This window comes from Musca domestica, unplaced genomic scaffold, assembly GCF_030504385.1.
Source record: "Musca domestica strain aabys unplaced genomic scaffold, Musca_domestica.polishedcontigs.V.1.1 8, whole genome shotgun sequence".
In the NCBI taxonomy this organism is placed as follows: domain Eukaryota; kingdom Metazoa; phylum Arthropoda; class Insecta; order Diptera; family Muscidae; genus Musca; species Musca domestica.
The window spans coordinates 22,535,797-22,548,045 of NW_026712409.1; the positions used below are offsets into that span (position 1 = coordinate 22,535,797).

General features: G+C 36.7%; 1 protein-coding gene across 4 annotated transcripts in view; it reads right to left on the reverse strand.

The window, feature by feature from the left end:
* LOC101900562 (homeobox protein 13) overlaps positions 1–12,249 on the reverse strand; it is a 124,312-nt gene that overhangs the window by 18,042 nt on the left and 94,021 nt on the right. For 3 of the 4 annotated variants that reach the window (XM_005185470.4, XM_059131021.1, XM_059131019.1), the window contains exon 6: positions 7,506–8,796. In XM_005185470.4, the coding sequence (XP_005185527.1) occupies positions 7,506–8,796 (1,291 nt within the window). Of the gene's footprint in view, positions 1–7,320; positions 8,797–12,249 lie in introns of those variants that run through there. The other variant, XM_059131022.1, reaches the window with a different exon arrangement.

Below are 12,249 nucleotides of genomic sequence, written 5' to 3' on the forward strand. Positions count from 1 at the left end.
ACATCATAAGTCAAAAAATGAGCCATGTAGGTCCACGTCTTCATATAGGCCCGATATAACGATACCCCCCGATATTCGGTATTTTGATGATTTTAGCGACATTATTTAACGGAACCGTTCCAAATTTGGTATTTGAAATTCGTAATAGATACTGCAGCATAAAACAGAAAATGGGCCATGTAGGTCCACGTCTTCGTATAGCCCCCATATACCGTACCCCCGATATTCGGGATTTTCATGATTTTAGCGACATTATTTACCGGAATTGTTTCAAATTTCGCATGTGAAGTTCGTAATGAATATTACAGCCCAAGACAGAAAATTATCTGTACAGGTTCACGTCTTCGTATAGCCCCCATATAACGGTACCCCCGATTTTCTGTATTTTGATGATTTTAACGACTTTATTTACCGGAATCGTTTCAAATGTGGTATTTGAAGTTCGTAATGGATACTACATAATAAGTCAAAAAATGAGCCATGTAGGTCCACTTCTTCGTATAGCCCTCATATAACGGTACCTCCCGATATTCGGTATTTTCATGATTTTAGCGACATTATTTACCGGGATTGTTTCAAATTTCGCATGTGAAGTTCGTAATGGATACCACAGCCTATGACAGAAAATTGTCTGTACAGGTCCACGTCTTCGTATAGCCCCCATATAACGGTACCCCCTATATTCGGCATTTTGATGATTTTAGCTACATTATAAAACAGATTTTTCTTCAAGTTTCGCATTTAAATATTGTAATAACTTATGACAAAAGTTTCCTATGTTGCCGTATAGGCATTCGGTATTTTTCAGATTTTAACAGAATTATTAACGGATTTATTTATTTATTTATTTTTTTTTTTTTTTTGAAAATTGCCAAATTTGTACCAAATGGTGGAGTGTATTCAAAGTTCGTCCCGTTCGGCCGAACTTAGAGCTTTCTTACTTCTTTGTACCTTCCACTAATCCACCCTTATGTGTCAAGTGTGCTATCCATGCTAAAGTTACAACATCTAATCCCTTACAGATCACTTTATAACTATGTTCTACCTTTTAGTCCTAATTGTACCGTTAAAGTAAGAATTTATACCCTACACCACATTGTGGTAAGGGTATTGTATTTCTGCATTTGTTTGTAACATGGAGAAGCAAGCGAGATAGTTACTTTTGAGGATCTTCATAGAATCACTTACTAAGCCGATATATGTGTGTCAGTCCGTCAGTCCATGTATTTTTGTGAACAAAATGAAGGTCGTTTTTATTATCCGATTGAGATGAAATTTTCCAAACAACCCTGGTTCATTTAACCCTAATACACTAATCCGATCAATTTAGTACAATGTTCTACTTTTTTGGTAAATTAAAATAACAAATTCTGATAAATCCCACCATATTCCACTTCTCCGCAGTATCATTTTGCACCCTCGATAAATTCCCCCTTATACCACCTTTCCACCATAGGGTTTTGATTCATTTGAACCTCAAAATATTTTGCAATCATCTCCAAAAGAAAGAGGCCCATCTGCACATTTACTATCGGCATCTACGTAATCTGTTTGTCTATTTGTGATTTCGCTGAGATTAGAAATATTCGCGGTTTTATGGAAAATTTGACTTTTATTTAACACAAATGTAATGGTCTATTTCACCCGCTAAATATTACCCGATGATCATCAAACTTGGAAGGCTTCTACCCAGCCCTAAGCTCTAGCTCCATGCTAACCTCCGCGTCGATTGGTCTGTAATTGCAACCTGTAGAGCAATTGCAAAATCAGGAAATTTATCAGTTTTTGGTCCATTTCAACCCCTAAATATTATGCGATTATCTCCAAAAGCAATAGGGCTCTATTCTGGCCCAAGCCCTACCTTCAATCTGAATTTCGTGAAGATCGAGCCATAATTGCGACCAGTAGAGTGATTACAGATTAACATGGACAGACGGACATACATAGCTGGATCGACTCAGCTCGGCGAGAGAGAAAGATCCATATACACTTTCCTATGTGAGAAACCAATATTTCGAGGTGTTACATAATTTTTGGCCCAATCAAACTTATAATACCCCCAACACATAGTGTTGTAGGGTATAATAACCCCGTTTTTATAACCTACACCACAAGGTGGTCAGGGTATTATGTCTTTGTGCATTAGTTTGTAACAGGCAAAAGGAAACGAGATACACTAACAAGTGGAGAAAGATGAAAATGTTTATAAGTGCGGTTGTAAGATTTAGAAGACTTTCCAAGAGAATTTTAGTTTTATTTAATTCTTTGGTTCCTCTTCTATTGAGCTTACGATCTCGTCACTTGGGTAAAAAATGTTTTTTGTCATAGAAGTTATTTTTAAAATAACTTCTGGGGAGAATATCTCAGACAAAAAACTGATGAGGATTGGTGGCTCTTTCCGAAATCTAGGTATTCCCTGCCTTACCCCCTGGTAAACAATACCATCGTTCTCCACTAATAAACAAACGTTGTTTTTATAAAAACAACAATAAAGGGATAAGCCTGACCATTTTGCAACAACAAGATACACTTTTCCTTTTGATGATCTGCATCGAATTACATTCTGAGTCGATTTATGCATATCCGTCCGTCTGCCCGTCCGTCTGTACATGCATTTTTGTCAACAAATTACAGTTCGCATTTATTGCCCTATCCAGATGAAATTTTGCAAAGATCATTTGTTCGGCCCAAGGAAGAACCCTATTGAAATTGGAGATAATAGGACAAAATTTACATATATCTCCCATATATATTTTCATCCGATTTGCCTTTTATTGTGCACCAAACGTGTAATATCAGTCCGAATAGTCTGGAATTTTGCACATACAACCAAATTAGGCCTGAAAATAAATATGCTAAATTTGATCGAAATCGGTTTCGGATATAGCTATAGTTCCCATATATATTTTTCATCCGATTTGTGTTTTTTGTCCTCCGCAGCCGTAATGTGCACTCTGTTACAACAATTTTTGGGAAAATATAGCAAATATAGCTCAGAAATACATTTGCTAAATTTTATTGAGATCGGTTCAGATTTGGATATAGCTCCCATATATAACTTCGTCCGATTTACTATTTATTGTGCACCAAACGTCTAATATTTGTCCAAATGGGATGGAATTTGGCACTTACGACCGAATTGAACATAGAAGCTAGTATGACAAATTTGCTGAAGATCGGTTCAGATATAGCTATAGCTCCCATATGTACTGTTTATCCGATTTGTTATATTTGTTACCCACAGCCGTAATATGCACTCCGTAACAACGATATTCAAGGAAATATATCAAATACAGCTCAGAAATATCTTTGCCAAATATTATCGAGATCGGTTCAGATTTGGATGAAGTTCCCATATATATTTTTATATGATTTCAAATTAATTGTGGGCAATATATGTCCGAATTAAAAACATACAAATACTTCGGCATATTTAGTCCTTTGAACATTAAATTATATTTATAATCATAGCGTGTATGATTGAATACTCCCATTAAAACTTTTAATTGTTATGTGGATCTCTATTAAATTAGCAAAGTGGTGTAGGGTTTCATAAAGTCGGTCCCGCCCGACTTTAAGACTTTCCTTACTGGTTTATGGCATATATCCTATTTCTTCGTCAATCTTTTTGAATATTAAATATTTCCAACACGTTAAGGCATTAGCATATGGTGTGTGTAGTCAAGGCCCTTCTCTAGCCAACCCGCATCCAAACCCTATCCACCTACAAAGTGATTTTTTTCTTGCGTTAAACAAATTGTTTAAAGGTTTGTAAAGAGTAAATAACTTCTGCTGCTATTGTTGACTTAATTGTTGGTTTTGCATAAACCCCAAAAGGGGGAAAACAACAGAAGCAGCAACAACAAAACGAACCGAATACAGAAGGAATGTCAACAATAAAAATTTGTGTGTGTGTGTGATTGTGTGAAAATGTGAAAGAAAACTGAAGAAAAGTAAAACAAAATCCTTTACTTTTTCGCCCCTTTTTCAGTGCAGTTGTTGTGGTGTACCAACTTTACGTACACACACATACACACATACAAACTTTAGACAAACATACTTGCTACGCACTTACAGGAGCAGCTACCTTCAAAACCCAAGAATATTTTCGCCTTTTTAAAATTTGGTGTCAATGGTTGGTTGTTGGTGTCATTGGAATTTTATGGTTTAAGCACTTAAATATTTTTTGTTGCTGCTGTTGTTAAACAAAGGACCGAAAAAGGCTTAAGAGAACACTTAGCTTTCTAATGGGTTTTATTTGCCTAATACTTGATATTGATTTCGATTCCGATGATTTTTGTGCCCCATGGCAGCTGTAGGAGTTTTAAAAGCTTTCCATCTTAAAAAGGACATGAAGGTAATGCTGCCTTATTATGTTTGTTAAGGATTTTTGGGTATTTGCTTGCTGTTTTCATTTGTGTGACAAATAGAATGAAAAATGTGTATGAGCGCTTAATTACTGGCAATCCATAATGGCCAGGCTGTTCGGTTAATTGAACTTGGTAATGATTGGTTTTCAATGTTTTTCGATCTTTTGCTTTGCACAATTTGAAATGAAAGGTAACATAGACTTTGACAACTAATTTCGGATTCTCAAATTTAGCAAGAATATGATTTTTATACCCTACAACACTACGTTTTGGGGGTATTATAAGTTTGATTGGGCCAAAAATTATGTAACACCTCGAAATATTGGTTTCCCACATAGGAAAGTATATATGGATCTTCCTATCTCGCCGAGCTGAGTCGATCTAACTATGTATGTCCGTCCGTCGGTCCGTCTGTCCATGTTAATTTGTAATCACTCTACAGGTCGCAATTATGAACCGATCCTCACGAAATTGAAAATGAAAGTGGGGTTATGGTCAGAATAGAAACCTATTGTTTTTGGAGATGATCGCACGATATTTATGGGTTGAAATGGACCAAAAACAGAAAAAATCCTGATTTTGCAGTTGCTCTATAGGTCACAATTATCAACCAATCGCCGCAAAAATTTACATGGAGTTAGAGTTTAGGAGTGGGCAGAAACCTACCAATTTGGGCGGCCACCGGACAATAATTAGCGGGTAAAATAGACCCTAACTTTTATGTAAGAAAATAGGAAAATCTCCACTAAACCGCGAATATTTTCAACCCCAGCCAAATCACAAATATATTAAAAGATCACTTTTGACCATCACAGTGATGCTAATAGCCAAGAAATCGGGTAAATAGCAAAATAGGTACAATATATATGTAAAACCAGTAAAGAAAGTCTTAAAATCGGGCGGGGCCGACTTTATGATACCCTACACCACTTTGCTAATTTAGTAGAGCTCCACATAACAATTAAAAGTTTTTATGGGAGAATTCAATCATACACGCTATGATTATAATTATAATTTAAAGTTCAAAGGACTAAATATGCCGAAGCATTTGTATCTTTTAAATTCGGAATTGTATTACCCAGTTGGTGCACAATTAATTTGAAATCGGATAAAGATATATATGGGAGCTATATCCAAATCTGAACCGATCTCGATAAAATTTGGCAAAGATATTTCTGAGCTGTATTTGATATATTTCCCTGAATATCGTTGTTACAGAGTGCATATTACGGTTGTGGGTAACAAATATAACAAATCGCATGAATAATACATATGGAAGCTATAGCTATATCTGAACCGATCTTCACTAAATTTGCCATACTGGCTTCTAGACTCAATTCGGTCGTAAGTGCCAAATTCCATCACATTTGGACAAATATTAGACGTTTGGTGCACAATATAAGGTAAATCGGACGAAGTTATATATGGGATCCATATCCAAATCTGAACCGATCTCGATAAAATTTAGCAAATGTATTTCTGAGCTGCATTTGATATATTTCCCCAAATATTGTTGTTGCAGAGTGCATATTACGGCGGCGGTGGACAAAAATAACAAATCGGATGAACAATATATATGGGAGCTATAGCTATATCTGAACCGATTTCGATCAAATTTGGCATATATATTTTTAGACCTAATTTGGGTGAATATGCAAAATTCCATGCAATTCGGGCTGATATTACACGTTTGGTGCACAATACAAGGCAAATCGGACGAATATATATATGGGAGCTATATCTAAATTTTTACCGATTATTTCCAATTTCAATAGGGTTCGTCCTTGGGCCAAACAAATGATCTGTGCAAAATTTCATCTGGATCGGGCAATAAATGCGACCTGTACTTTGTTTACAAAAATACATGGACAGACGGACGGACGGACGGACGGACGGACAGACGGACGGACGGACAGACGGACGGACGGACAGACGGACGGACGGACAGACGGACGTACATACGGACGGACGGACATGTATAAATCGAGTCAGAATGTGATTCTATGCAGATCATCAAAAGGAACTATGGGTCTATCTCGTTTCCTTCTGCATGTTACAAACAAATGCACAAAGACATAATACCCTGACCACCTTGTGTAGGGTATAAAAAAAGTGAATATTTATACCCTACACCACAAGGTGGTCAGGGTATTATGTCTTTGTGCATTTGTTTGTAACAGGCAGAAGGAAACGAGATGGACCCATAGTTCCTTTTGATGATCTGCATAGAATCACATTCTGAGTTGATTTATGCATGTCCGTCCGTCTGTCCATGTATTTTTGTAAACAAGGTACAGGTCGCATTTATTGCCCGATCCAGATGAAATTTTGCAAAGATATTTTGTTTGGCCCAAGGACGAACCCTATTGAAATTGGAGATAATCGGTAAAAATTTAGATATAGCTCCCATATATATCTTCGTCCGATTTGCTTTTTATTGCGAACCAAACGTGTAATATCAGCCCGAATTGTATGGAATTTTGCATATACATCCTAATTAGGCCTGAAAATATGTATGCCAAATTTGATCGAAATCGGTTCAGATATAGCTATAGCTCCCATATATATTGTTCATCCGATTTGTTATTTTTGTCCACCGCAGCCGTAATTTGCACTATGCAACAACAATATTTGGGGAAATACATCAAATACAGCTCAGAAATACATTTGCTTTTATCAAGGTTGACTTCGAACATATTGCAGTGTTGTAGGGTATCACATGGTCGGCCCCGCACGACTATAGCCTTTGCTTAGTTGTTATTGTTAAGTTAATTGCTTTCCTCGTGATATCGAATGCGCTTTAAATTTGCCGCCATTTTGTCAAACCACAATAGACTCCAAAAAACAAACAAATTGCCCCCCAGGCAATATAGACCATGAGTTACACAGAGAGATTTACTTCCAAAAATTAAAATTTCCCCCACAGAAATATGGAGAAGAGACCACAAAATAAATTTACAAAATTTTGCCCAAATCTGTTTATTCAATACCGAAACAAATGCATAAATCTATTTCAATTTCATTCTCATTTTCGGGTTGTGGGACAACACACATGAACACATACACGGACAATCTCTCACATCCATACAATCACACACACACACACATGCAGACACATATGTCAATTGAACTTACCCATAACATTGCATTGGCGTTCTGGACTTAATGTCGTACTCGTTGTTGGGGGCGGTGTTGATGGTGGCAACGATGCTGATGCTGCTGCTGCTGAGGCCGATTCGGCTGCAGAACTTGTCGAGTTTGACACCAATGACTGGCTTAACTTAGAACTAGCGCTAAAACTATTGCCCTGATTCTGGCTGGTAGTATTATTACTGTTGATGTCTGTGGTTGTGGTGGTGGTGATGGTGGCGGCGCCATTGGTGTTTGTGTTGCTGTTGCCGACGATGCTGGTGGAGCTGTTGTTTGAGTTTGAAATTAACAAGTTGCCATCACCACCACCCAAAATTTGTTGTTGCTCCAATGATGTTGGCATATTACCCTCAACAAAACTGTCATTTCTCGTTACTGTTGTTGTTGCTGCTGCTGCTCTTGTTTGGGAAACAAGCGAGGACAATAGCTCGTTATCCTTGCCATTTGTATTAGAAATTAAATGTGACTTTTGCTTCGAATCCATTTGGACCGTTTGGTTTTGTTTATCATGGTCGGAAGTTGGAAACTGCTGATGTTGCTGCTGCTGGGAGGATATATCAGCCGTTGCCGTTAACATTATATCAATATTTACAACACCGCCGATGCCCTGCTCCTCATTGGAGCTCAATCGACCATCATTATTGTTTGAGTTGTTGCTGTTGCTGTTGTCTTGTTGACTTTTAATGCCAGTCCCATGCAAAAAGGAGGGACCATTGTTATTGTTGTCTTTGTAATTCCGATAGGGATTGCTGAAAGGCGAAATGTTGTCATTCTCATTTTCTTTGTTGTTGTTGTTGTTGCCATTGCTGTTATCTACACTCCCTGCGGATGAAAAAGCATTTGGCCCATTGTTGTTATTGAAATTTATGTCATAGTTTAGATTCCCATTGTTCTCCAGACCCTCGCCACCAGCAGCTGCATTTGGCGGAAATGTTAAAGTTTTTGTGGTGCTGCTGCCACCAGCCTGCAATGGCATCGAGGCTGCATCGATGTCGATATCAATATTTTCATAGTTTTTATCATCCTCCTCGAAATCATCATCGAATGCACCACCCATCTCACCCAGTTGGGCGCCATTGGGTTTCTTGTTCTTCTCCGTTGATGTCAACCAACGATGAAAGGCATCATCTTGATCGACATCAGCAACGTCGATGCCATTGTCGGAAGCAGCCGAGACAAAATCTTTATTCTGTTCTTGGTGTTGCCTCTGGTTAATGCCTTTGTTAACTTTATCTCCATTGGGTCTACCATAGTCCCAAGGTGAAAACATTTGTTTCTGTTGATTTTTGCGATGAGTTTTTGTTGTTGTTTGGTTTTTTATTTTTGTTTATGGCAAAAGTCATTTCGCCAGGAAGTGTGTTTACATAGCAGCGCCAAACGGTGGCACAGAAAGCCAAAGGAAAAAAGAGAAGAAAAGCCAAAAAGTTATTTAATAAATCAGTATTTTTTTTTTTTTTTTTTTTAATCTCAACAGATAATTAAACAGGTTTATTTAAGTTAGTTATTTAAATTAATTATTGAGTGTTAAAAAAGGGAAATTGTTTATTCAACAACATTCAACTAAAGTTGTGTATAAAATACCAGTAAAAGGTTAAGTTAGACATGAGGAAATTAAAATTATAAAATCCACCAATTTCGTTCATAAAAATCCTTTAGAAAAAAATCAGGATTTTTTATCACCTGATCCCATATCACCAATTTCTGAGGAAGACGTCCTCAAAATTCTGTGGAACAATTTTTTCTTCAAAATTATGATTTTTATCAGTTTGGTCAGCTGTTCCTCTGAAAACTGAAACTGAAAATTCCGCAATCTTTGAGATTTCTTAAAAATTCAAAATATTTGAATGAAATGCCTATAACAAATGGTTTTATCTAAGGCTGAGGTCAGTTCAGTCAGAGTAATCAAGTACCCATAAACCTAAAGTAAAATAAGTAAAAAAGCTGTACGTTCGGCCGGGCCGAACTTTGAATACCCTTTACAATTTGGAACGAATTTGGCAATTTAAAAAAAAAACCTCCATAGCATGTAGTATCCGTTACGAACTTCAAATACCAAATTTTAAACAACACAACAATCACTAAAGTACCGAATATCGAGAGGTACCGTTGTATGGGGGCTATACGAAGCCGTGGATCTGCTCAGACAGGTTGCTGTCGTTGGCTGTAGTATCCATTACGAACTTCAAATAACAAATTTTAAACAATTACGGTGAATAATATCGCTAAAATCATCAAAATACGAATAGGTACCATTATAAAAGGGCTACACGAAGGCGTGGACCTACATGACCTAATTTCAAGACCAAAAGTTCTGCAGGCATAAAATACATTTGAGTAAAAATTTCAATCAACCTACTTTATTTCGTTCGGAAGCTAGTGTGATTTCCACAGACATCGATCGCTAAATCGACATAGAATTTTATGCTGATCACAAATATATAATTTGTGGGATCTAAAATGTATATTTCGAGGTGTTACAAACGGAATGACAAAATTAATATACCCTCCATACTAGGGTGGACCACGAGTGTGATAATATTCAATTCTTTATTATCAGCTCTTTCTGTCAAAATTATGTTTAACATGCGGATTTGTGTAGGTGATGCAGTATTAGTTTTCAATTATTGGTTATTATACCCTACAACACTATGTGTTGGGGGTATTATAAGTTTGATTGGGACAAAAATTATGTAACACCTCGAAATATTAATTTCCCACATAGGAAAATATATATGGATCTTCCTATCTCGACGAGCAAAGTCGATCTAGCTATGTATGTCCGTCTGTCTATGTTAATTTTAATCACTCTACAGGTCGCAATTATTGCCCAATCCTCATGAAATTGAAAATGGAGGTGGGGTTAAGGTCAGAATAGAACCCTATTTTTTTTTGGAGATGATCGCCAAATGTTTAGGGGTTGAAATGGAGCAAATACTGAAAAAATGTCGGATTTTGCAGTAGCTATACAGGTCGCAATTATAGTCCGATCGAAGCGGAAGTTAGCATGGGGTTAGAACTTAGGACTGGACAGAAGCCTTCCAATTTTGATTTTCATCGGGAAACATTTAGTGGGTGAAATAGGCCACAACATTTGTGTTAAATAAAAGTTAACTTTTCCATTAAACCGCGAAAATTGTTAATCCCGGCAAAATCACAAATAGACGAACGGGTCATTTCTGACCATTTCGTACATTCCTATGGTAAATATATCGGATATATGTAGCGAAATATATACAATGTATATATACAAAGGAAGGGGATGTTAGCTAGAATGCTTATATCTCATGAATGGCTGGATCGATTTTGACAAATTTTGTCAATTCAGAATGCCCACTTAGCATAAAAGTATAAAATCTAAAAAAGTCACATAACAAGATCTCAATAATAATGTTAATATAGGTTTTGTAGTATTTTGTGAATTTTTTTATTTTTTTCATATTTTTTATCGCATGCGATTTTTTCAATTTGTTTCAATTTGACTTATAATATTTTGTTATATTTTTATACCCTCAACCATATTATGGAGGGCATATTAATTTTGTCATTCCGTTTGTAACTCCTTGAAATACTCATGTCAGACCCAACAAATATATATATATATTCTTGATCAGCGTAAAATTCTAAGACGATTTAGCCATGTCCGTCTGTTTGTCTGTGTGTCTGTCTGTCTGTCTGTTGTAATCACGCTATCTTTCGAACAAATAGAGATAGAAGGCTAAAATTTTGCACACATGTATATTTTGCCAGTGGGCAGGTTAAGTTCGTAAATGGGCCATGTAGGTCCAAGAAATCATATAGCCCCCATATAACGGTACCTCCCGATATTCGGTATTTTGATGATTTTAGCGACATTGTTTACCGGAATCGTTTCAAAGTTGGTATTTGAAGTTCGTAATGGATACTACAGCCTAAGACAGAAAATAATCTATGTAGGTCCACGTCTTCGTATAGCCCCTATATAATGGTACCCCCCGATATTCGGTATTTTGATGATTTTAGCGACATTATTTAACGGAATCGTTCCAAATTTGGTATTTGAAGTTCGTAATGGATTCGTAATCCTAAGTCAAAAAATGAGCCGTGTAGGTCCACGTCCTTATATAGCCCCCATATAACGGTAGCCCCGATATTCGGTATTTTCATGATTTTAGCGACATTATTTACCGAAATCGTTCCAAATTTGGTATTTGAAGTTCGTAATAGATACTGCAGAATAAAACAGAAAATGGGCCATATAGGTCCAAGTCTTCATATAGCCCCCATATACCGTACCCCCCGATATTTGGTATGTTGATGATTTTTAGCGACATTATTTACCGGGATTGTTTCAAATACGGCATGTGAAGGTCGTAATGGATACTTCAGCCCATGCCAGAAAAATGTCTGTGCAGGTCCACGTTTTCGTATAACCCCCATATAACGGTACCCCCATATACGGTATTTTAATGATTTTAGCTACATTATAAACAGATTTTTCTTCAAGTTTCGCATTTAAATATTGTAATAACTTATGACAAATGCAGGCCCACGTCGTCGTATAAACATTCGGAATTCTTAAGATATTAACAGAATTTTTAACGGATTTTATTTTTTTGAAAATTGGCAAATTTGTATCAAATGCTGGAGGGTATTAAAAGTTCGGCCCGGCCGAACTTACAGCTTTTTTACTTGTTTCACCTTACAACGCAGGTTGCTGATATTATATAAGTATTGTACTCCTCACGAAAAT